This window comes from Oncorhynchus mykiss, chromosome 28 (genome assembly GCF_057628025.1).
Source record: "Oncorhynchus mykiss isolate SJ-2025 chromosome 28, ASM5762802v1, whole genome shotgun sequence".
Lineage (NCBI taxonomy): Eukaryota > Metazoa > Chordata > Actinopteri > Salmoniformes > Salmonidae > Oncorhynchus > Oncorhynchus mykiss.
The window spans coordinates 25,627,788-25,655,622 of record NC_143049.1 but is presented as its reverse complement, the minus strand read 5'-3'; the positions used below and the strand labels follow the sequence as shown (position 1 = coordinate 25,655,622).

At 43.3% G+C, this 27,835-nt stretch overlaps 1 protein-coding gene across 15 annotated transcripts in view; it reads right to left on the bottom strand.

The window, feature by feature from the left end:
* LOC110508784 (partitioning defective 3 homolog) overlaps positions 1–27,835 on the bottom strand; it is a 220,082-nt gene that overhangs the window by 159,099 nt on the left and 33,148 nt on the right. For all 15 annotated transcript variants that reach the window (XM_090224832.1, XM_021589600.3, XM_090224830.1 and 12 more), the window contains exon 2: positions 15,146–15,247. In XM_090224832.1, coding sequence (XP_090080958.1) covers positions 15,146–15,247 — 102 coding nt within the window. The remainder of the gene's footprint in view (positions 1–15,145; positions 15,248–27,835) is intronic.

Sequence of the window (27,835 nt, the reverse complement as noted above, 5' to 3'; positions counted from 1 at the left end):
AGGATGTGTTTGTAGTGACGCTATGTCAACTTGACAAGCACACACAAAAAAAAACAAAAAAAATAATGTGGTTTTATTGTTACTGGTATTTTATTGTTACTGGTATGTCAAATAGATTATGTTGAAGAGTTTGCTAAGAAACCAGTCTTCAATTTCAGGAAACACAGGAGAAAAGTTTGTCCTTTACCCCAAATTCCCTCAGAGCATAAAAAAACATTCAGCTGGGAGATGGACAGAAGGGAGGTTCCAATCTGATTAACATCTGCTCTTCATCTTTTACAGCCCGGATGTGTCCCAAAAGGGACCAAATTCCCTTTATGGTGCACCCTGTTTAATATGGACTCCTGTGGACTTCACACACAAATAATCAGATTTTCCCTGTGGCCTCATACAGCAGACAAAAACCCACACAGTCTGGGAGAAAGTACTCACACCCCTTAACTTTCTCCACATTTTGTTGTGTTACAAAAGGGGGATTAAAAAGGATTTAAGTGTTTGTTTTTTGTCAATATACACAAAATACTCTAATGTCAAAGTAGAAGAATAATTCACAAAAACATTAGAATGTATGGAAAACACTAATATACTGTATCTTGAAAATAAATTGGTGTTTTAAACCATTACACCCCAGCTAGCAATGAGGAGTAGGCCCAGAAGCAGCACAACTGATGGACTCGGCCCGAAATCAAAATGAATGACTGCCCAGAATCGGCTCAAGTATGTCGGGCCGTTTCAGTCTACCGGAATTATCTGTTTTAGTAATTTTAAATATTACTATCATACATTTTATACGTACAAATTATACCCATCCACAAAATCAGAGGAAACACCATACGCCTGGTGACCACAGCGCAATGGGACAAGGACATCCCGGGCGGCCAAACCCTCCCCTCACACGGATGACGCTGGGCCGATTGTGCGTCGCCTCACGAGTCTCCTGGTCTCGGCCGGCACGGGTCTCGAACCAGCATCTGTAGCAATGCTGTTTGCACTGCGAGGCAGTGTCTTAGCCACTCAGGAGGCTCCATGCAAAGTTAATGCTTATCAATTGCCTTGCACAAAGTATCAGAAAACTAAAATACTACACAGGGCTCTTAAATAATTTAATTTAAATGTTAATTGTATTTTTTTGATCACAGAAACAATGAGAAAATAAATAATGAAATGTTAATTATATAAAGCAGCTCGTGTCATCATCTGCCAGAGTAGCCTCGGCCCAAACCCCAAGCAATACCTTTGGCCCAGATAACTCACACTGGAATCGTCCCGAGCCCAATTCCCACATCGTAGACATTAGTAATACATTACGTCGGCCAAGTCTGACTCTCAGCCGAGTTAACCCTCCGCATCTATCAAGACAATTGGAGCACTGAGCCAGCTACTCTTAAATAGCACCTGGGTCAGCACAGGTGAAACACCTTCCCACTAATGACACCCGAATGTGTAATACATACCGACGTACACGGTGAGCCCGACCTGCTGACAAGCTTTACGTGCTAAAGTCCAACCTCAAAACACAAATGGAAAATCCTAAACCTGTAACAAGTGTAAGAGGTGTGCAACACATTCAGCAGAATTTTTTTCAGATGATAACAGATGTGCAATGCCATTTGGCTAGCAGCCACAAATAGCTAGGTACATTAGCTTACAATGAAAAAGCAAGGCATTATTGTCAGAGAATGCAGCCAGCAAAATTCCCTAATGTTTTGCTTGAAGTTAAACTTGCATTTTAAATTGCAGTCTTAAGAAAAACTACACTGGAGGAAAGTACCGGAGAAAAGTTGCCCACACATCAGATAGTGTCAGAACTAGGTCTGGTGATCCAATGACGGGAGCAAAGATATTTCATCCAAGTGGAGAAGTACAACTGAAGCAGGAAATTGGCCTTTTACATTCATGATTTTGACCGTGGCTGAAGCCGAGTAGAATTTACAATAAGAAGCATTTTAGATCTGCATTTACTAAACCAAGCAAGATACTTTTTCTACGTTTTATCTTTCCCTTTCTGCATGAAAATGGCAAAATCCTGCATTAACACAATCCCTGGTGATGTCTTGGATTTGCCCCAAACATAACACTTTGTATCTAGGACAGAAAGTAAATTTTCGCCAATTTTTTTTACAGTATAACTTTAGTGCCTTATTGCAAACTGGAAGCACCTTTTGGAATATGTTTATTCTGTACAGACTTCCTTTTCACTGTAATTTGTTAGTATTGTGTAGTAACTACAATTTTGATCCATCCTCAGTTCTATCACAGCCATAAAAACTAAAAATTTCTAAAAACATAATTCTACTTTGACATTGTGTGTGTGTAGATCAGTGACACATTCTCAATTTAAATCATTTTCAATTCCTGATGACAAATTAGGCGTAGCCTACTCGAGCAGGCTGTAAAAGAAAGGGACACAAATGTTACCTTAAAGATGGAATCCTTAGCGGTGAAACTGCCACGTCCGCTTGCGATATTACAAAGATGTTACTTCAAACCACAAAGACTATTTTCCTTTGGACATCACATATGATGCTAGATGCTCATCTCCTCCAGTTAAAAACAAAACAAAAACAAGTGTGACTGGGGCGCTGTTTCACCTTGGATCCCAGCTTTAAAGAGGGAGCAAAAGAAAAAGCTTGTGTCTTAACTTTTGGGACTGGGGGGCAGTATTGAGTAGCTTGGATAAAAAGGTGCCCAGAGTAAACTGCCTGCTACCCAGGCCTAAAAGCTAGAATATGCATATAATTAGTAGATTTGGATAGACAACATTGACGTTTCTAAAACTGTTTGAATGATGTCTGTGAGTATAACAGAACTCATATGGCAGGCAAAAACATGAGAAAAAATCCAACCAGGAAGTGGGAAATCTGAGGTTTGTAGTTTTTCAAGTCATTACCTATCAAATATAGTGTCTATGGGGTCATATTGCACTTCCAATGGCTTCCACTAGATATCAACAATCTTTAGAACCTTGTTTGGGGCTTCTACTATGAAGGAGGAGGGAATGAGAGCGGTTTCAACCAGGTGTCTGGCAGAGTGCCATGAGCTCAGTCTCACGCGCTCCCGTGAGAGTTAACTGCGTTCCTTTTCATTTCTAAAGACAAAGGAATTCTCCGGTTGGAACATTATTGAAGATTTATGTTAAAAACATTAACAGAACTTTTAGACTTTTCGTCTGGACCTAGTGATCGCGCCTCATGAATTTGGATTACTGGGCTAAACGCAAACAAAAAGGGAGGTATTTGGACATAGATTATGGACTTTATCGAACAAAACAAACATTTATTGTGGAACTGGGATTCCTGGGAGTGCATTCTGATGAAGATCAAAGGTAAGTGAATATTTATAATGCTATAATGCTGACTTCTGTTGACTCCACAACATGGCGGGTATCTGTATGGCTTGTTTTTGCGTCTGAGCACTGTACTCAGATTATTGCATGGTGTGCTTTTTCCGTAAAGTTTTTTTAAAAATCTAACACAGCGGTTGCATTAAGGAGAAGTGGATCTAAAATTCCATGCATACCACTTGTATCTTTTAGCAATGTTTATTATGAGTATTTCCGTAAATTGATGTGGCTCTCAGTAGTTTTGGAACTACTGAACATAACGCGCCAAAGTAAAACAGATTTCTGGATATAAATATGAACTTTATCGAACAAAACATAAATGTATTGTGTAACATTAAGTCCTATGAGTGTCATCTGATGAAGATGAAAGGTTAGTGATTAATTTAATGGCTATTTCTGATTTTTGTGAGCCCACGCCTTGGATGGAAAATGTCTAAGGTTTTCTGTGACTAGGTGCTGACCTAACAACCGTTTGGTGAGCTTTCACTGTAGAGCCCATTTGAAATTGGACAATGTGGCTGGATTTACAAGAAGTTTCTCTCTAAAATGGTATAAAATACTTGTATGTTTGAGGAATTTTAATCATGAGATTTCTGTTTTGAATTTGGCGCCATGCAATTTCACTGGCTGTTGGCGAGGTGGAACACTACCGTCCCACATATCCCAGAGAGGTAAAGCCATTCTCTGACTTACTGTATCTTGCCTCCATGTACAGATCCCCACTCGTCTCAGAGTTTGCACCTAAAAAGGCTTGTTACATTATCGGTCCTGGCCACAGACCCATGACAGAGCAGGAGAGCCAACCAAAAGCCTCATCACAACAAAGCAGATCAAAGGCGTCGCTCATTCGCTCTCTACAGTCCTGCAACTGCTCCCCATCTCCCTGGCTGTATGACTATCTATGACTCACTCATGTAAACGTGGGTGTGTTCCTCTCATGGGGGATGGGCTGAATGAAGGTGAGACTTAACGGTAGCCTACACACACCATTGCTACATACACTGCTTTATGTGGTTCATCATAGCTCCATGGAAACCTAGGCTAACAAGGAAGGCTACCATTGAGCCACAGAGCACTGGCAAGGTATTTCCCATAAGGCTTTCATTAACTCGCCAACTACACCCACTTTTTGGGAAGTACAACATGTGGCTTGTAAAATACAAGGTATATTCAGTCTTTACAGAAGGAAACCCAATATACACTGCTCAAAAAAATAAAGGGAACACTTAAACAACACAATGTAACTCCAAGTCAATCACACTTTTGTGAAATCAAACTGTCCACTTAGGAAGCAACACTGATTGACAATAAATTTCACATGCTGTTGTGCAAATGGTATAGACAACAGGTGGAAATTATAGGCAATTAGCAAGACACCCCCAATAAAGGAGTGGTTCTGCAGGTGGGGACCACAGACCACTTCTCAGTTCCTATGCTTCCTGGCTGATGTTTTGGTCACGTTTGAATGCTGGCGGTGCTTTCACTTTAGTGGTAGCATGAGACGGAGTCTACAACCCACACAAGTGGCTCAGGTAGTGCAGCTCATCCAGGATGGCACATCAATGCGAGCTGTGGCAAGAAGGTTTGCTGTGTCTGTCAGCGTAGTGTCCAGAGCATGGAGGCACTACCAGGAGACAGGCCAGTACATCAGGAGACGTGGAGGAGGCCGTAGGAGGGCAACAACCCAGCAGCAGGACCGCTACCTCCGCCTTTGTGCAAGGAGGAGCACTGCCAGAGCCCTGCAAAATTACCTCCAGCAGGCCACAAATGTGCGCTTCTGACTCCATGAGGGTGGTATGAGGGCCCGATGTCCACAGGTGGGGGTTGTGCTCACAGCCCAACACCGTGCAGGACGTTTGGCATTTGCCAGAGAACACCAAGATTGGCAAATTCGCCACTGGCGCCCTGTGCTCTTCACAGATGAAAGCAGGTTCACACTGAGCACGTGACAGAGTCTGGAGACGCCGTGGAGAACGTTCTGCTGCCTGCAACATCCTCCAGCATCCTCCAGCAAACCCACAGGTTTGGCGGTGGGTCAGTCATGGTGTGGGGTGGCATTTATTTGGGGGGCCGCACAGCCTTCCATGTGCACGCCAGAGGTAGCCTGCCATTAGGTACTGAGATGAGATCCTCAGACCCCTTGTGAGACCATATGCTGGTGCGGTTGGCCCTGGGTTCCTCCTAATGCAAGACAATGCTAGACCTCATGTGGCTGGAGTGTGTCAGCAGTTCCTGCAAGAGGAAGGCATTGATGCTATGGACTGGCCCGCCCGTTCCCCAGACCTGAATCCAATTGAGCACATCTGGGACATCATGTCTCGCTCCATCCACCAACGCCACGTTGCACCAGACTGTCCAGGAGTTGGCGGATGCTTTAGTCCAGGTCTGTGTGGAGATCCCTCAGGAGACCATCCGCCACCTCATCAGGAGCATGCCCAGGCATTGTAGGGAGGTCATACAGGCACGTGGAGGCCACACACACTACTGAGCCACATTTTTACTTGTTTTAAGGACATTACATCAAAGTTGGATCAGCCTGTAGTGTGGTTATCCACTTTAATTTTGAGTGTGACTCCAAATCCAGACCTCCATGGGTTGATGAATTTGATTTCCATTAATAATTTGTGTGATTTTGTTGTCAGCACATTAAACTATGTAAAGAAAAAAGTATTTAATAAGAATATTTCATTCATTCAGATCTAGGATGTGTTATTTTAGTGTTCCCTTTATTTTTTTGAGCAGTGTATTTTTGTGTATACAGGCCTACTTCTAGGTCAATGTACAGTGAATTTCTTGACAAATTCACGCTGGTCTTAATGCGTAGTGCCCAAATGATGAATTTCCAGTGACAGCTTCCTTTCACAACTTTCCACTCTAACCTCATTAGAAGCATTTAACCATCATTAATATTGAGTTTTCCGCTTCCATTCAGTTTAAATCCCCTTCAAGTGTTTGAGTGTTGAAATGGCCACTTGTGTTTAGCAGCAGCTACCAACATATCATATGAATCATGTTCCTGACTTGGTCTTAGCCAGTAGACTATCTGGTCTACCACTACAGAGGCTCAAACAGAGACCTTTCTACCCAGTCTTCAAAAAGGTCTTGCAGCGAAAGTCGTCAAATCCACGTGCTGAGGTAAAAATGGTGTGCGCGCGCGGGCAGTAAGACCCAGCACCACAGATATGAAAAGCATGGTACCTTAGTGTGTGTTAACCTCATCTATAGACCTTTCTATCAACCACATCTTAGCAGAGTCCAATAGACACCATGCTGTTCCTATTAGGGCGGGACGCAGGAGGAGTGTGGAATAGAAGGTCATTAGTTAGCAGCTCTTCTCTGAAGGAGGTATTTGATGGAGAGGCAGATGAAGGATATCACACACACAGGTCACCACTAGGTTATGTAGTGATGGGTGGAGACAGGTATACCTACTATTTGATGGGGGTGGAGGCCACAAAAAAACAAGTCGTCACGAGGGGCCGCAGTGGCTCGTGGTTCTGCATACCCACATACATTCACCACCCAACAGTGCGCGCAAAGTATTTTAGTGCCCCCCCCTTGTGACAGTGAAGACAAAAAACAATGTACGTTTTAAATTTAATTTCCTTCAATTCTACACATTTTGCCATGGGGGGGCAAACGTTTGCCGTTTTTAATATGATAACTGATGAAGAAATGGGCCCTACCCCGGTCGGTAATTCAGCCATGCTTACTACAAGTTTAGAAAGCTGGTCGCTAACTTACAAATCTAAATAAAAATTGCTGACAGACTAATTGAGTGACTGATGCACAACCAAATTTGGAAATTGCACCTTGTGTATTCTATTATTCCAACCCTCAACAGTAAGTTGAGACCCCGACCGACTTCAAATATATATATATATATATATATTTTTTTTTAACATTTTTATTTATTTCATAAATTGGCGTGCCGCCAGTTGCCAATCCCTGCTCGAGGGCATCTCTGCTCTCTCTATGGCTTCAGAGAAGATTTAATGAAAGTGATAAAAGCAGCCCAGAGGCATGGTCTAAGTCAACTCATCACCAGTTTGAACCATGTTTTTTTATGTGTTTTTCTTTCCACACAACTGTATTTATATTGAATGCTTTAGAATACATAAGACATTCCTCATAAGTACCAGTATGTATTATAATGGGGTCAATACTCATTTTTAAAGCATCATAAAACATGTGCTCCAAAAATCAATACACTTGGTGGACAAACAAGCAGGCTAAATATAGAGGCCCCAAAATCAATACATGTAAACATTTATGTTTTCGTGGATATAACACAATTGAACAGCACCCTCCCAAAGGGGAACACAGCAGGGTTTGTCGATAACAGTGGATTTGTTTGATTTCACAAATGGCTGTTACCTCGCCATCCTTGTTCTCTATGGAGCACAAGCCCACATCGTCTCACTTTCAGCAGGTGTACAATTGAGCCCAAACCCTGAGTCTGGTATAGCAGGTAACACCACCCGATGCAGCACATTGGCCTGATAGGTCACCCCTCAACGTGGGTACGTATCCTGGCGCCACCGCTACCTCAGCATCTCCCTACCCCACTGTCCCCCTGCTCATTTCCACATCAGTCTCAATAAGTTAATAATACTGAAGCCAAGCCCCTGCCTTCAAACTAGAGGTGTCCTGTAATTCAGGACAGGGCAGTAGTGAGTCAGTCCTACCCCATTCCATCCAGACCAGCATGCCATAGAGGGGGAATCAGTATGTAACATTCAGACAGGGTTTACAGTCATAGAAACACTTGACAGTGGTTTCACTGTGTCCAATGAGTGGTTTGACTTGCTGGGGTGTGTCCTAAATGACTATCCTTATAGGCCCTGGTCAAAAGTAGTGCACTACACACAGTGTACAAACCATTAAGAGCACTTGCTCTTTCAATAACAGACTGACCGAGTGAATCCAGATGAAAACTATGATCCCTTATTGATGTCACCTGGTAAATCCCACTTCAATCAGTGTAGATGAAGGGGTAGAAACCGGTTAAAGAAGGATTTTTAAGTCTTGAGACATGGATTGTGTATGTGAATTTAAATGTATTTACACAGAAGTGCGTGTCTGTCAAGAAGTGATTAAGTGGAGATGGCCCGTGCAGCTGTCTGCCCTGCCCAGACACACGGATTCCACTGTGTGTGTGTGTGCGTGCATGCGTGTCCTTCCCAGACACATGGAGAATGTGGGGTTGAAACAGCATAGCCCTGAAATGTTCATGACCTCAGGAGGGTGCTGGGACACGCCAGTCACCTGGCACCAAGGTTGTGTGTGTGTTGAATGTCCTATCCTCCATCTCTGGGTAATTATTACTAGGCAGGGTGGACATTGACTGACCGTTAAAGACGGGAATACCATCAAGGCTCAAGGCTGGACTGTGGGCCAAAGGAGAACTCATGGAGGGAGGGACAGACAGAAAGATACACAGCATCTGAAAAAACACTCAGTGAATCCCTGAGCTGTCTGCCACCATTCCTGGCAGCAGCGATGACACGCTGTAACCCAATAAAAAGCCACATCGCTCACCAGGCCACACATTCCTTCTCCACAGTCTTTAAAAAGCATCTCACACATGTCAGAGATGCAGAGCGAGTTGCCAGGAGAGTGGAGTCATGTTTAGTGGAGTGGTTATTGGGCTAGTAGCCGATTATGGCATCATACAACTATGTAATTAACTCCAGGTCAGAACTGCTGTAGCCACAGAAGTGGAATGAGTAGAACGGGAATCCACAATCAACTCTTCATTCAAGTCTACCTATTACATTTCTATGGCTGTAGAGTATCAGACTAAACTGACTGACAACAATATATACAGACATAATGTGTGTCCCAAATGGTATCCTATATAGCGTACTACTTTTCACCGGTGCCCACAGGGAATAGTGTGCGATGGAGACATGGCAAGGAAGAGGAACATGGAGAGGAGTAGGAAGGACACCAGAAACGGGAGACTGTGTTTCCATGGAATGTGTCTGCCCCAAATCTCAACATTCACCTTTGTAGCACACCGCTTACTTTGTGCAATTTGTCTGTCTCATTTGTTGAATTGGGATCTGAAAAGTGCATGTACCTACATAGCTGCTCAAAACGGTGGCGTGTCATATTGCTACCCATCTAGGGCGTCCTGAGGGCGGCGTCAGTAGACCAGTGTGGGGACCCTGCAAAGGCCCCTTCCCAGAAACCGCATGCGCTCATCCCTGAAGGCATTCAAAATGCAGCTTGTGCATTCACTTGGCTACAGTGGCAGGAAGCGGGGAGACAAGAGTGTGTCACCCGGGGGTGTGGACTGAGTTGTTACTCATCATTTGAAAGCAGGCCACTCCCTGGTGAAGTTTAAAGGGCGTAGGAGACAGTGTGTGTGGTGTGTATCCAGAGTGGACGCAGGGCAAAGAGTGGGAGATATCTAGTAACTTCCTCTGAGTGCTCTACGTGTTCTGTGCCACTTTGCAGGATGGGGCCGTGCTTCCAGAAGATCCATGACATGTTGTAGGCTAAATGCAAACACTCAAATGGCAGGGTGAAATATGAATTTGTCCTCCAAATCGTATTAGGGAAATTGTGTACTTTTTAGAATTGTACTTCTCTGAAATCTGTCTGCATTCACTGAATTGTTGTCAAAGTAGGCTACTACTTCTACATTTGGTTTCAGGCATGGTCTGTACTAATCCTTATTGAGGGTGTCTATATTTTGAAATAGTCTGAATGGATGTTTGTATTTTTACATTGTTACAGAAGTAAGAATTGTTGTCAATCAAATAGCCTACTTTGTGTGGGTTTTGAAATACTTCCTGAATATTGTCCTCCGGTTACATTTTCACATATTTAGAAGTATAATAGATTATACTTAGTAAATTTGACTAAATTACTCACTCAGAATGTACTACAATTTAAATACTTGTTTATTGTTGTGTTAATAATGAGTGTCTACACAATGGAAGACGATGAGTGTTATTCATATCGACATGAATGTGGTGTCATTAAAGAAGAGGTTGTGCTCTTTAAAACTAAGTTAACGAATGACAATTACAAGTTCTTTGTTTTTGGAAGTCTACAGCAGCATTCCAGAATTATATTGGGGTCTAAAGGGTTAACATGACTTGAATGAACGTGTGACATTACCATGGAATTATTGCATAACAATCCTAGGCGACCCATGAGTGTACCCGTGAGTTTACCAGTCAAATTGCCCGGTTTAGAGGTTCCAAGCCTGTTATATTCATTCTCTTCCTCTACGTTTGCTGCTGATGCAGCAGCATTGTGGTCATTCAGTCAGCTGTTCATTTGAATTGAAGTTTAATTTATGGTTGAGACGATTATTTTATTTTCATGACTGTCTTCATCCATAACCGTCAGTTACACAGCTATACGGTAATTGTGCCAGCACTAAGGTCACGGCATTCACTTACCCCCTTTATTGTAGAGATGCTGATCCACTAACTAACCATTTACTGTGGAGAGAAGCTTCCGTCAGCCACTATGCTTACTAACTACACCCATAACTGAACGAAGCTGCTCTCTCCCCCCGCCCATCTCCCTCTACAGATTAATTCAAGCCGTCAGTCACTTTCAATCCCAGTCTCATTCATCATCCATCCCCCTTGAATAGAATCACAGGCTTTAAAAAAATAAAAATAAAAAAAACTCGGACATGGGCCCTAATCTAATAGACCACAGCGAGGCAGTTAACCCACTGTTCCCCGGGTGCCGAAGATGTGGATGTCGATGAAGGCAGCCCCCAGCACCTCTGATTCAGAGGGGTTAAATACTGAAGACACTTCAGTTGAAGGCATTCAGTTGTACAACAACTGACTAGGTATCCCCCTTTCCAAGTTTCCATTCACCCTTTTTATGCAAGTAAAGTACATGTCAGCTAAATATATTCACGACAGGCCTGATGGAAACAGAACATTTTCGGTAAACTTTTAAAATGTTCACAAAACAAGCTAGACAAGTTGGCTGATTAATTAGGGCCGATTTCAAGTGTTCATAACAAATTGGTAATCTGCCTTTTTGGACACCGATTACATTGCAATCCATGAGGAGACTGCGTGGCAGTATTTTTGGCCCATTCCTCCATGCAGATCTCCTCTAGAGCAGAGATGTTTTGGGGCTGTTGCTGGGCAACACGGACTTTCAAATCCCTCCAAAGATTTATGAGGTTGAGATCTGGAGACTGGCTAGGCCACTCCAGGACCTTGAAATGCTTCTTACGAAGCCACTCCTTCATTGCCCGGGCGGTGTGTTTGGGATCATTGTCATGCTGAAAGCCCCAACCACGTTTCATCTTCAATGCCCTTGCTGATGGAAGGAGGTTTTCACTCAAAATCTCACGATACATGGCCCCATTCATTCTTTCCTTTACACGGATCAGTCGTCCTGGTCCCTTTGCAGAAAAACATTCCCAAAGCATGATGTTTCCACCCCCATGCTTCACAGTAGGTATGGTGTTCTTTGGATGCAACTCAGCATTCTTTGTCCTCCAAACACGACGAGTTGAGTTTTTACCAAAAAGTTATATTTTGGTTTCATCTGACCATATGACATTCTCCCAATCTTCTTCTGGATCATCCAAATGCTCTCTAGCAAACTTCAGACGGGCCTGGACATGTACTGGCTTAAGCAGGGGGACACGTCTGGCACTGCAGGATTTGAGTCCCTGGCGGCGTAGTGTGTTACTGATGGTAGGCTTTGTTACTTTGGTCCCAGCTCTCTGCAGGTCATTCACTAGGTCCTCCCGTGTTGTTCTGGGATTTTTGCTCACCGTTCTTGTGATCATTTTGACCCCACGGGGTGAGATCTTGCGTGGAGCCCCAGATTGAGAGAGATTATCAGTGGTCTTGTATGTCTTCCATTTCCTAATAATTGCTCCCACAGTTGATTTCTTCAAACCAAGCTGCTTACCTATTGCAGATTCAGTCATCCCAGCCTGGTGCAGGTCTACAATTTTGTTTCTGGTGTCCTTTGACAGCTCTTTGGGCTTGGCCATAGTGGAGTTTGGAGTGTGACTGTTTGAGGTTGTGGACAGGTGTCTTTTATACTGATAACAAGTTCAAACAGGTGCCATTAATACAGATAACAAGTGGAGGACAGAAGAGCCTCTTACAGGTCTGTGAGAGCCAGAAATCTTGCTTGTTTGTAGTTGACCAAATACTTATTTTCCCCCATAATTTGCAACTAAATTCATAACAAATCCTACAATATGATTTTCTGGATTTGTTTTCCTCATTTTGTCTGTCATAGTTGAAGTGTACCTACAATGAGGCCTCCTCTTTTTAAGTGGGAGAACTTGCACAATTGGTGGCTGACTAAATACTTTTTTGCCCCACTGTACATAGGAAATTAACTGCAAAAGGTATTTTTATGTGCACTGTCATCACACACAGCCTTTTATCCTCAAGTCAATTTGATAGTAACATCTCTGGTGGGGAAAAGCGCATACTACTTTTATGCATTTTTGAGAATATTTGCATGAAAATCGTCTCCAATTGGATTGGAAACATGCATACACTCTCAAACAAACCCACACCATGGTCTGGATAGAGCCCGAATCAGGCTGTAAACTCGGGTAAGAGTCACTCACATTAAGCAGGATTGCTACATCCACTGTGTAAGAAGAACGTTAGTCTAAAATTTACTCACTTGTATATGCAATACACACTGTACCAAGCCTACATCTGGTGGAGGTTTCCCACATGGATTCCCATATTAAATCCCAGCTGCAACTCATTACAGCATCCTAATGTTAACATTACGTTGGTCACATTCCGTCCCGTGTATTGCGGTAACATGGATTCTGATATAGCCCGGTGCCCTTGGCGCACAGCAGACCCAGCTGAGAAGGTGACCCCTTGATGACCTCTGCTGTTCATCACTCAGAGGATTCACTCTCCATCAGACTCATTTCCCTAGAGAGAGCCATATGGTCCCTGGTCTAAAGTAGTACATCATATAGGGAATAGGGTTGGGTGCGGTCATAGTCTATTCTGTGGAGAGGGGTGAGTGAAGTAGCCCAAGCCTTTAAGTATACAGACAGTTTACTGATTGCCTGATCTATTTATGCATCTATGTTATTGATGAAAAACAAACAAAATAAAGGAAACACCAACAGTCTTAATAGGGCGTTGGGGCACTACGAACCAGAACAGCTTCAATGCACCTTGGCATAGATTCTCCAGAATCTCCCACAAGTCTTTAATTTGGTTGAGATCAGGTGACAGACGGCCATGGCATACGGCTTAAATCATTTTCATGCTCATTAAACTAATCAGGGACCACTGATTAACGAATGACAATTACTGCAAAGCAGCAAAGCAGTGTGACACAAACAGAGTTACACATGGAATAAACAAACGTACAGTCAACACAATAGAAAAGGTCTATATACAGTGTGTGCAAATGGCGGGAGGTGGTAAGGCAATAAATAGGCCATAGTAGCAAGTAATAACAATTTAGCAAATTAACACTGGAGTGATAGATATGCAAGTAGAAATACTGGTGTGCAAAAGAGCAAAAAAGTTAAAAACAATATGGGGATGAGGTAGGTAGATTGGATGGGCTTATTTACAGATGGGCTGTGTACAGCTGCAGCGATCGGTAAGCTGCTCAGATAGCTGATGCTTAAAGTCAGTGAGGGAGATGTTTGCAATTCGTTCCAGTCACTGGCAGCAGAGAACTGGAAGGAAAGGCGGCCAAAGGAGGTGTTGGCTTTGGGGATGACCAGTGAGATACACCTGCTGGAGCGCGTGCTACGGGTGGGTGTTGTTATTGTGACCAGCTGACATAAGGCGGGGCTTTACCTAGCAAAGACTTAAAGATGACCTGGAGCCAGTGGGTCTGGCGACGAATATGTCGCGAGGGCCAGCCGACGAGAGCATACAGGTCGCAGTGGTGGGTAGTATATGGTGGTATTTTTGATTGGAGATGGTTAATATGAGTCTGGAAGGAGAGTTTACAGTCTAGCCAAACACCTAGGTATTTGTAGTTGTCCAAATATTCTAAGTCAGAATGCTAGTCGGGCAGGCAGCGATCAGTTGAAAGGCATGCATTTAGTTTTACTAGCGTTTAAGAGCAGTTGGAGGCCACAGAAGGAGAGTTGGATGGCATTGAAGCTTGTTTGGAAGTTTGTTAACACAGTGTCCAAAGAAGGGCTTGGGGATAGAAGCTGTTAAGGAGCCTTTTGGACCTAGACTTGTCGCTCCAGTACCGCTTGCCGTGCGGTAGCAGAGAGAACAGTCTATGACGTGGGTGACTGGAGTCCCTGACAATTTTATGGGCTTTCTTCTGACACCGCCTAGTATAAAGGTCCTGGATTGCAGTAAGCTTGGTCCCAGTGATGTACTGGATATGTACGAACAGTCACTGTGGGGACGGCGACATTATTGATGCATTTATTGATGAAGCCAGTGACTGAGGTGGTATACTCCTGAATGCCAATGGATGAACCCCAGAACATGCATTTCCATTATTTTGGCAGCAACCTAGCTCCCTGTATCAAACAACAAATGCCAAGCAATAACCAGATAGCCAGTGTTGTTGCCAAAAGGGTTGTTCACATACAGTGTAGGCAAAACCTACTTATGCCCTGAGTTTTTGCTCTCATGTCATCCTTTATGCATGATGACACATGGCCCTTGCTTGAAGTAGCATTTCCAACCACGTGTTTACTATAGGACAGTGAACGCCTGACAGGACAGGCAGGAGAAAGTGCTAGAAAACAGCAGGTTGGACTCAAACCCACTCTCTCACTGTCTTAAACCACTAGAACACCCCATGCTTCAGTTCCCTTACCCGGTCTTTGTCATCAGCCACATCACACAGCACGTCATCCAGGTCCAGGATACCTCCGTCCCCATGCTCCAACCGGTGCACATGTAACCAGTAGCTGGCATCCTAGGGGAAGAAGGAGAAGATTCATGCATTGTCCATTTACTGCATGAGCAAGAGAAATGGGTATTTTACATATCCCATTGTCTCTGGTAAACATACCCATACAACACATGGAGAGGACAGAGACGGCCTGAGCGAGTGGGAGGGGGGAGAGGAGAGAAAGAAGGGAGAGATGTTTAGGGACAGTCTTGACAGGGTTGAGACGGTTTAAGAGCACAGCGACGTGAAGACAGCCCTGAGGGTAGACACATCATATCATTTATACTGTATAGACTGACAATCTTTCACAATACTGGGAGAATGACCCGCATTACAATCGGTTCCACTTACAAGTAACACAGCAGACACAGATCAACTGTCAACATGTCCACAGATTCAACAATAAGAGTGTTGGGAAACATCAAGAGAGGAGACTGAGAAATTGAGAGAAAGAGTGAGAAGAACCAAGAGGTAGGCCTACACAGAGAGACAGAGGAGAGAGCAGACATACAGAGAGTGATGAATATGGCTGGCTGGCACTGTAATATATTCTGCATTCTGTAACCGTGACTGATGTGTCCCCATGGTGTTAAACCCTGACAGTGAGGGACAATGGCGGAGACCTTGTGGAGCTAACGCATAGCATTAAGATCATTACGACTCTGACAGACAAGTCACTCACCACATTTAGGCAGTACTGGACCCCTGGAGATACCATCTGGGCCAGTATTCATATAGCGTCTCAAAGTAGCAGTGCTGTAAGATCAGGACAGCTATTTATTCATTATGGAGTTAAAAGGCTAAACTGATCCTAGATCTTCATTCCTATTCTGATAGCCTCACTCCTCTCGCCCCCACCCCCTCACATCAGACCTGGGGAAAGTGTGGAGGGGAGGGGGAGGCACCTCTCCACTGATACCCCATTGAAGGAACGGTTTTGGTTCAATCAATTACATATTAAGAGGACCTGTCTCAGATGGCAATAAAACATAGATTTGTTCCTTAGGGCATACAACGGTAAACAGTGTTTGGAATGTGTGTTTCTTATTGGACCAGATCATCCCGCCCTGTTTGTCTGTTTGGTTCCATTTGGTGCCTAATGAACACGACCTTGGTAACTCCAAATGAGGGTGCAGCCAGAATGACAGTCTGTCAGGGGGATAGAGGGAGTGGACTACAGGAAAAAGTGGAGAGCAGAGCACAAATTTTACACCAATGGATTCCTTAACATAACCAGTTAAATTGACAAACTGGACCTACTCGGTGCATCCTTAAAGAGCCAGTCCCTTAGTGGTCAGATGGCTCAGGGTAGGGTGCAAACACAGAGTGTACACAAAACAAATCACAATGGGGGAGTGAGTGAGGTGGTGGGTGGCCAAGTGGCCCATTTATTTTCTAAAACACTGAGTGTACAAACTGGATTGATGTTAATCTATTCTCACGATTTTAGAGCGAGCGTGAGACCGACACAGACAGACAGGTTGATCTATGATCCACAGTAAGCACACTGGCCCTGGGGTGAGTAGGCCACTTTGACCCCTTCTACAACACTCGTCAGCCTCTCACTTCAACACTGCAATGGTATGGCCTTTTATGGTCTGTTCAAGGCTGAAGTATTAAAAAAGGCTGAAGTATTAAAAAAGGTTGAAGTATTAAAAAGGCTACTATTTCCCTTTCTGTGGCCATTAAGTTGCTTACAAGAACACCTATATACAGTATACACAGCTTCAGAGCAGTCATATCCTGGTTGAACCAGAGCCGTCAGTGATTTTCAGTGAATATTGGGGGGCTTAGCCTCAAGCACGTGTTCTGTGTAGTAGTCTGTTGAGGGGATACTATCTTTTTTGCTTAAACAGGGTCAGCCACATCAGAGAGCAGTGTGTAAAATGCATTCCTAGAAGCCCCAGTCCGTCCAGTAAAAACAGCCAAGTGTAAATAACACACCACATGTCCCAGTGGATTTCTGGATCTGGAGTAAACAAGGACAGTTGTGGTGGTGTAGCATGCTGGAAACCCGGATCCTATTCATTAGTGCACACGTAGCAAATCGTTTGGCAACAAACAGTTTTGCAACGAAAAACAAGCAGGTTCAGGTTAGGCTAGTTCACTCCATGTTTGTCCGTTTTCTTCCATTTCGGCACAGCTTCTGGCCTTACTAAACACCCCACCTTCAGACACACATTACATAAATGATCAACCCCATAGCCTTTAGTGATGGGGGGAGGGGGAAAACAACAGTTACATTTTGGAATTTTTTGTTTTTGTTGATATATCGTGTCGTTGACAAAATCCCAATAGAATTGTTGCGCTTGTTAGCTGTACGGGCACCAAAACAGCAGTATTTTTTATTCATAGCTTGTTCTCCATATTCTAAAGAGAGAGACAATTAGTCGCTTGAATCAAAATGCATCTTATTTCAACACACATGGTGGGAACATCTCAGACAGGCTCTGTCCTCATCAACCGACTCTTGCAGCAACAGGCCTGGAGTCAGAATGCTGCAGGAACACCCTTCTGGTCTCAAACATGTACAGAAAGTAATGTTACGCATATACAGTGCCTTGCGAAAGTATTCGGCCCCCTGGAACTTTGCGACCTTCTGCCACATTTCAGGCTTCAAACATAAATATATAAAACTGTATTTTTTTTGTGAAGAATCAACAACAAGTGGGACACAATCATGAAGTGGAACGACATTTATTGGATATTTCAAACTTTTTTAACAAATCAAAAACTGAAAAATTGGGCGTGCAAAATTATTCAGCCCCTTTACTTTCAGTGCAGCAAACTCTCTCCAGAAGTTCAGTAAGGATCTCTGAATGATCCAATGTTGACCTAAATGACTAATGATGATAAATACAATCCACCTGTCTGTAATCAAGTCTCCGTATAAATGCACCTGCACTGTGATAGTCTCAGAGGTCCGTTAAAAGTGCAGAGAGCATCATGAAGAACAAGGAACACACCAGGCAGGTCCGAGATACTGTTGTGAAGTTTAAAGCCGGATTTGGATACAAAAAGATTTTCCCAAGCTTTAAATATCCCAAGGAGCACTGTGCAAGCGATAATATTGAAATGGAAGGAGTATCAGACCACTGCAAATCTACCAAGACCTGGCTGTCCCTCTAAACTTTCAGCTCATACAAGGAGAAGACTGATCAGAGATGCAGCCAAGAGGCCCATGATCACTCTGGATGAACAACAGAGATCTACAGCTGAGGTGGGAGACTCTGTCCATAGGACAACAATCAGTCGTATATTGCACAAATCTGGCCTTTATGGAAGTGGCAAGAAAGCCATTTCTTAAAGATATCCATATCCAGTTTTAAGGCCCTTCTCCACGAGGATGTGTCCTGGGATTAGAGGTCGACCGATTAATCGGAATGGCCGATTAATTAGGGCCGATTTCAAGATGTTAGAGCAGTCGGTAATCAGCATTATTGGACACCGATCATGGCCGATTACATTGCACTCCATGAAGAGACTGCGTGGCAGGCTGACAACCTGTTATGCGAGTGCAGCCAGGAGCCAAGGTAAGGTGCTAGCTAGCATTAAACGTATCTTAGAAAAAACACAATATAATCACTATCTAGCGTGTCCTGCGTTGCATATAATCGATGCGGTGCCTGATAATTTATCATTGAATCACAGCCTACTTCGCCAAACGGTTATTTAACAAGCGCATTCGCGAAAAAAGTACTGTCATTGCACCACTGTGTACCTAACCATAAACATCAATGCCATTCTTAAAATCAATGCACAAGTATATCATTTTAAACCTGCATATTTAATTCATAATTGCCTGCTAACATGAATTTATTTTAACTAGGGAAATTGTGTCACTTCTCTCGCATTCTGTGCAACAGAGTCAGGCTATATGCAGCAGTTTGGGCCGCCAGGCTCGTTGCAAACTGTGTGAAGACCGACTTAACAAAAGAGATGACTTAACAAAAGTGCATTTGCGTAAAAAGCACAATCGTTGCACGAATGTACCTAACCATAAACATCAATGCCTTTCTTAAAATCAATACACAGAATTACAGATTTTTAAACCTGCATTTTTAGTTAAGAAATCCAGGTTAGCAGGCAATATTAAACTAGGGAAATTGTGTCACTTCTCTTACGTTCATTGCACGCAGAGTCAGGGTATATGCAACAGTTTGGGCTGCCTGGCTCGTTGAGAACTAATATGCCAACTATTATGACATAACATTGAAGGTTGTGCAATGTAACAGGAATATTTGGACTTAAGGATGCCTCCCATCGGATAAAATACGGAACGGTTCCGTATTTCACTGAAAGAATAAACGTTTTGTTTTCGAAATGACAGTTTCTGGATTTGACCATATTAATGACCAAAGGCTAGTATTTCTGTGTGTTTTATTATACACTGCTCAAAAAAATAAAGGGAACACTAAAATAACACATCCTAGATCTGAATTAATGAAATATTCTTCTTAAATAATTTCTTTACATAGTTGAATGTGCTGACAACAAAAATCACGCAAAAATTATCAATGGAAATCAAATTTATCAACCCATGGAGGTCTGGATTTGGAGTCACACTCAAAATTAAAGTGGAAACCCACACTACAGGCTAATCCAACTTCGATAATTTAAGGACATTACTTAGGTAATGTCCTTAAAACAAGTCAAAATGAGGCTCAGTAGTGTGTGTGGCCTCCACGTGCCTGTATGACCTCCCTACAACGCCTGGGCATGCTCCTGATGAGGTGGCAGATGGTCTCCTGAGGGATCTCCTCCCAGACCTGGACTAAAGCATCCGCCAACTCCTGGACAGTTTGTGGTGCAACGTGGCGTTGGTGGATGGAGCGAGACATGATGTCCCAGATGTGCTCAATTGGATTCAGGTCTGGGGAACGGGCGGGCCAGTCCATAGCATCAATGCCTTCCTCTTGCAGGAACTGCTGACACACTCCAGCCACATGAGGTCTAGCATTGTCTTGCATTAGGAGGAACCCAGGGCCAGCCGCACCAGCATATGGTCTCACAAGGGGTCTGAGGATCTCATCTCGGTACCTAATGGCAGTCAGGCTACCTCTGGCGAGCACATGGAGGGCTGTGCGGCCCCCCAAAGAAATGCCACCCCACACCATGACTGATCCACCGCCAAACCGGTCATGCTGGCGGATGTTGCAGGCAGCAGAACGTTCTCCACGGCGTCTCCAGACTGTCACATCTGTCCCATGTGCTCAGTGTGAACCTGCTTTCATCTGTGAAGAGCACAGGGTGCCAGTAGCGAATTTGCAAATCTTGGTGTTCTCTGGCAAATGCCAAAAGTCCTGCACGGTGTTGGGCTGTAAGCACAACCCCCACCTGTGGACGTCAGGCCCTCATACCACCCTCATGGCGTCTGTTTCTGACCGTTTGAGCAGACACATGCACATTTGTGGCCTGCTGGAGGTAATTTTGCAGGGCTCTGGCAGTGCTCCTCCTTGCACAAAGGCGGAGGTAGCGGTCCTGCTGCTGGGTTGTTGCCCTCCTACGGCCTCCTCCACGTCTCCTGATGTACTGGCATGTCTCCTGGTAGTGCCTCCATGCTCTGGACACTACGCTGACAGACACAGCAAACCTTCTTGCCACAGCTCGCATTGATGTGTCATCCTGGATGAGCTGCACTACCTGAGCCACTTGTGTGGGTTGTAGACTCCGTCTCATGCTACCACTAGAGTGAAAGCACCGCCAGCATTCAAAAGTGACCAAAACATCAGCCAGGAAGCATAGGAACTGAGAAGTGGTCTGTGGTCACCACCTGCAGAACCACTCCTTTATTGGGGGTGTCTTGCTAATTGCCTATAATTTTCACCTGTTGTCTATTCCATTTGCACAACAGCATGTGAAAGTTATTGTCAATCAGTGTTGCTTCCTAAGTGGACAGTTTGATTTCACAGAAGTGTGATTGACTTGGAATTACATTGTGTTGTTTAAGTGTTCCCTTTATTTTTTTGAGCAGTGTATTAGAAATAAGTTTGATTTGATATTTGATAGAGCAGTCTGCGCAGTGGTAGGCAGCAGCAGGCTCATAAGCATTCATTCAAACAGCACTTTCGTGCGTTTGCCAGCAGCTCTTTGCTGTGCTTCAAGCATTGAGCAGTTTATGACTTCAAGCCTATCAACTCTCGAGAATAGGCTGGTGTAACCAATGTGAAATGAACAGCTAGTTAGCAGGGTGCACGCTAATAGCGCTTCCATCGGTGACGCAACTCGCTCTGAGACCTTGAAGTAGTCGTTTCCCTTGCTCTGCAAGGGCCGCGGCGGCTTTTGTGGAGCGATGGGTAGCTGTTGTCGGTGTGTTCTTGGTTCGAGCCCAGGTAGGGGCGAGGAGAGGAACGGAAGCTATACTGCTACACTAGCAATACTAAAGTGCCTATAAGAACATCCAACAGTCAAAGGTATATTAAATACAAATGGCAGAGAGAAATAGTCCTATAAATACTATATTAACTACAACCTAAAACCTCTTACCTTGGAATATTAAAGTCTCATGTTAAAAGGAACCACCAGCTTTCATATGTTCTCATGTTCTGAGCAAGGAACTTAAACGTTAGCTTTTTTACATGGCACATATTGCACTTTTACTTTCTACTCCAACACTTTGTTTTTGCATTATTTAAACCAAATTGAACCGGTTTCATTATTTATGAGGCTAAATTGATTTTATTGATGTATTATACTAAGTTAAAATAAAAAAGTTGTCATTATTACAAATAAATCAAATTAATAAATAAATATAATAACATTAAAATACACACATATACATATATACATATACACATATACATACTCTCCCTGGGATAATGCAGAGCACCATGGGTTCTGGGCACAGTCCAAACAGGCAGTGGGGGTTCTAGCTCAGTGCACAGATAGGCCACTGTCAATGACGTGTGCTGCATCGCCATGCACTGCTGAGCACTAAGGGCAGTATGCAAAGACCAGTGCTGTACTGAAGGAACAGGCTGGCTGGAGGGAGGATGGACTGTGTGACAAGGCTAAGTAAGCATACCGCTTTTCCCCTCTCTCAGCATCTCTGGCTGCCTTGCTGGCTCCCAGCATTTCTGGCTGCCAACATTTCTGGCTGCCAGCATCTCACTCTCCCCTCTTTCAGAACTTTCACATTTTGTTACAGCCTGAATTTAAAATGGATTAAATTGAGATTGTGTCACTGATCTACACACAATGGCCCATGATATCAACATGGAACTTCGTTTTTTAGAAATGTTAACAGATTAATAAAAAAAAGGAAAAGCTAAAATGTCTTCAGTCAATAAGTATTCAACCCCTTTGTTATGGCAAGCCTAAATAAGTTCAGGAGTAAAAATGTGCTTAACAAGTCACATAATAGGTTGCATGGGCTCACTGTGAGCAATATAGTGTTTAACATGACTTAAATGACTACCTCATATCTGTACCCCACGCAGAATTATATGCAAGGTCCCTCAGTCGAGCAGTGAATTTCAAAAACACAGATTTGAGGTTTTCCAATGGTTCGCAAAGAAGGGAACCTATTGGTAGATGGGTTAAAACATTTAAAAAAGTAGACATTGAATATCCCTTTCACCATTGTGAAGTAATTAATTTAACTTTGAATGATGTATCAATACACCCAGTCACAACAGAAGAGACAGGCATCCTTCCTAACAGTTAACAGAGAAGGAAACCACTCAGGGATTTCACCATAAGGCTAATGGTGACTTTAAAATGGTTACAGTTTGATGAGTGTGATAGGAGAAAACTGAAGATGGATCTACGACATAGTTAGGGCTGGGCGATATGGCCTAAAAATCTATATTTTTTTCAAATTTATGGGCAATTCACGATACATCTCAAAATGTTTTAACCTTTAAAATAAGCTTTTTGCTCAATGAAAAAAAGGTCAAAACCTTGCATGTACACCTATACCTAGGCTAAATATAAGCCTTCCACAACCATAAGACCCACTAATAAATTCATTATTTTATCAAAATAGTTTAACCTGCTTTTTTGCAGTAAATCAATTTAGAGTCTATGAAAATGCCCTTTTAGTTAAACCAGAAACATGCATAAGGCACATTCACTAATAATGACTAACTTCTGGTAGCATTATAGAACATTAACACAGGTCTCAATCTCTGAAGCACAAGCCCACGTGCCAGTGAGTAGTCAGCTAAACGTTAAATATGAAGTCTAGCCAACGTGGATCTATTTGCTTGCTAACAAAGTAAAACAATGGAATTTATAAACACACCCTCCTTCCCATCTCCAACTGTTTGAAACACAACCTGTTCACTTTTAGATGTTGAAATCAAGTGGCCTAACTGGATAAGATGCTGCTTATTTCTCAGAATGACAACCAGTTGCCAATTCTTTATATAAATGTGTCTTATGCTCATTGCACATTAATAAAACAAACTAGACAGCTAGCACATAAGTCTGGCTAAAATGTTGCTAGCGAGTACGTGGTACCGCAATGCCACACTTGACAAACTGAGCATTAATTTTCCACAATCAAGTTCATTGATACTCTCATTTTAGTAGGGTCTGCTCTGTTCTACATTTTGGGAGTTGAGACATGAAAAGGGCATCGTTAGAAAGGCAGAGTTCTCCTCTATTACAGTCAAATAAATGTCTCTAGGCGTTTGTGTCCATATGACCGATTCGGTTGGACCAAACCTGAAATGCAAATAGCGAGTTTAAACCGCTTGTCAGAGAGGAAGAAGTTATCTTTTGTCGTTGTTGTGAGTGGCAGGGGAATGGGCTTGGTGTCTGTGTGTGAGTGGGAAGGTACACAGTGCACACAGCACAGAAGGAGTGAAGGAGACCAAAAGTGTTCATAAATACGAACACTACATATAAAACGTTGATTCTTGCGATACAGGCATTTTGAACATTGTGTTAAAACACACATTAGAATTAAACTAATTTGATATATTACCCAGCCCTATTTGATGTTACTCCACAATACTAACCTAAAATGACAGAGTGAAAAGAAGCAAGCCTGTACAGAACACAAATATTCTAAAACATGCATCCTGTTTGCATTAAGGCACTAAAGTAAAACTGCAAAAATACTTGGCAAAGACATTAACTTTACGTCCTGAATACAAAGCATGTTTGGGGCAAATCCAACATGTCACTGAGTACCACTCCTCATATTTTCAAGCATGGTGGTGGTTGCATCATGTTATGGGTATGCTTGTCATCAGCAAGGACTAGGGATTTTAGGCTTAAAATAAACAGAATAGAGCTAAGCACAGGCATAATCCTAGAGGAAAACCTGGTTCAGTCTGATTTCCACCAGACACTGAAAGACAACCTAATATGCAAGCCCAAAAATACACACTGGAGTTGCTTACCAAGATGACATTGAATGGTCTTGGGTGGCTGAGTTACAGTTGACTTAGATTTTCAAGACTATGGCAAGACTTGAAGATGGCTGTATAGCCATGATCAACAACTTGACAGAGGTTTAAGAATAAATATGCAAAAATTGTACAATCCAGGTGTGCAAAGCTCTTAAGAGATATACCCAGAAAGACTCTCAGCTGTAATCGCTGCCAAAGGTGATTCTAACATGTATTGACTCAGGAGTGTGAATACTCATGTAATGATATTCCTGTATTTCATTTTCAATACATTTGCAAACATTTCTAAAAACATGTTCTCACTTCGTCATTATGAGCTATTGTGTGTAGATGGGTGAGATTTTGTATCTTATTTAATACATTTTGAATTCAGGCTGCAACAACAAAATGTGGAATAAGTTAAGAGGTATGAATACTTCATGAAGGCACTGTATATTTATACTTCATTAATATTAAAGTACTGATGCTGCATTTGTTCTGCTCAGCAGAAGTCATCCTCACAACACAGTTTCTCAGCAGCCCCAATGCAGGTTTAAGAGCCAAACTCATCCATCTTCAAATCTCTCCCTATCCCTACAGCGAAGAACACCAAAGGCAGGTTTAGTAGCCAAACCCATTCCCCTCCTTCCTCGGTCATGTAGGCTCATTTGCATGTAGTTTACTCTATGACTGACAAAAACTTGCACTGCCATGAGGTTTTAGTATAGCCCTGAGAACTAGTTTTGCTGCAGTGCTCTCTTTCTGGTCTGAATTCATGCAGAGAACAAATTGGAGGGGGAAACACGTGCGTGTACACACACACACATCTGAGAGCATAATTAAGTGACTGTAGATTTAGGATTAAGCATGGAGGGAGAGCCTCTCCGTGTGTTGCGTTGACAGATGGAGGACAGTAAGTTACTTAGGCAACGTGGCTGGGAGCTGACAAAATGAAGACAAAGCTACTGCAACTATCTGGGGGGAGATTAACAAACATTACAACATAATACAATCCAGAGAAATCCCCTTACATACTTCTTTCTCCTGACCTAGCAGCACGCCAACCCTACTGTAATGTACAAAGGATTCCCTATTGCACCCTATATAGTGCAATACTTTTAACATGCACCCTATGGAGCCTCGTCGAAAGTTGTGCACTAGGCTATATAGGGAATAGGGTGACATTTGGGAGGTATCTGAGGAGTCTGCTAGGGGGTGAAAGAGTTTGGGATTGGACCAGGCTCCAGTAAACTGATCATGGTCTAGAAATAGCTAACTGAGCACAGCCAGTCTCATCTAGGCCAAGACAAACAGCAGAGACCTTCATGACAATAGAACTCTCTGAGGTACCATTTCTTTGGCGAGAACAACTCTAGCATGGTTGATTCTGGAGGACTCGTTCACTCTACCGTACCTGCCCTCCAACAGGCTGTCCCACAAATGGCACGCTTTTTCATTTTGACCAGTCTATGCTCGCCTTTACTGTTTATCTGATCAGAAGGCTGACAACTCAACCGGTGAGGTAGACTATTAGCTAGACACACATAAAGCTTTGGCCATGGCCCACACTACCTCCAATAATGTAAACAGATGTAGAAGAAGATCTTACTTCATATTTTGGTAGTGTAAAACACCCTGTGTGTAAACTGGGATTGAGAAACATGGTGGTGTGAGGGAACAGAGCCTTCCAGACACAGCAGAGATGTGAAGCAATGGAGCTGCACAACACAAATTAACATTAGAACAACGTTGTGTCATGACTCAAATTACCCACAAATCAATTTTGACAAATCTCGCTACAAATTTGGGTAGCTATCTAAAGTCAAGTTCATATATTATGAAAATCGGCGACCACACAAGGTCACGTACACCATGCACATGCTTGTGTCCTAAATAGCAACCCTACTCCCTACATAGGGCTCTGGTCAAAAGTACTGCACTATATAGGGAATAGGGTGCCATTTGAAATGGAGATAAATAATGACAGGCAGAGGGGCCAACTGTGTCCCGCAAATGGCACCCTATTCCCTATATAGTGCACTAGTTTTGACCAGGGCCCATAGAGGCTGGTCAAAAGTAGTGCACTATATAGGCTACCATTTGGGACATAGCCAGGGCCTGTGTCAGTAACAAGATATGCCTATTACCTAGCCTAGGTTCATTACTCTCTGCAGGCATGGCTTTGTGCTTAGTCCTGAAGTCAAGTGCGTTACATTCCTCCGTGTGTGCGCGTGCGACTATAAGCTCATCCGGAATCTTAAGTACAGGTCCTCAGTGGGAACTACTACTTACTACTTATTCACTCAATTTACAACCAGGCTGCCCTTTTCCAGTGTTACACTGTGTGATAGAGAGACTGTAGTCAGCAATAACTCCTGTTAGACTGATCTGAGGAAACGGAGAAAGGGGGTTAAGAGGAACGGTAATGTCTCGTTTTAAATCACAATGACACGGCACAAAAACACAGCCACAATGAACCAGTTGAGCTAGCTATAGTTCTCAGCTATAGAACTCTGTCCTCCAAACCCGTCTCTCTCTCAAACACCCCTATTTCGTCACCTCGGTACCAGGCCAGTCAGCCCGCAGACAATGTCTCCCAAATAGCACCCTAATCCTTATATAGTGCACTGCTATGTAGGGAAAATGGTGCCATTTGGAATGTAACCTCAGAACCCCATCAGACAGGACTCAATATCTCAGAGGCTTCCTCTTCCACATGACATACAGCCAGGAGCTAGCCCCTCAAGTCCAACCCTACCCCCCCCTCCCTCGTGAGCTCCCGGCCACAGGGACAAGCATACCCTTCCTGGAAGGGGTCCCACTCAACACACAATGTTACATTCAGATTTATTAAGTGCAGTTGTGGGTCTCTGATCCAATCAAGAATGAAAAGATTAAAAACAGGAGGCAGAGTAGATTCTACAAATATCTGTAATTACTTAGACTGGATGTTTGCTCGTTACTTCAATCGTTAGGGTCGAGCAGAGCCCCTCAAAGCACTTAGTAGGACCCCGTTTCAGATGAGGTTGGAATAGTTTGACCTATATTAGTGGCAAGGTTTTGCTGAGTTTGAACTGGGGGGAAGAGAGGCTTGGCAATGAGGAGTAGCTAGGTCTACCTCTGTCGCCCCATTTGATCTCAATCCACCTAAAGAAATAATCTGCTTAACCAGGCCACATGAAAAGCTTTTTAGATGAACAGGACTTGGAGAGCAGCACACACTGCCACGACGACCTTCAGGGGGACTAACCTGGAACGCTAAATCAATTCA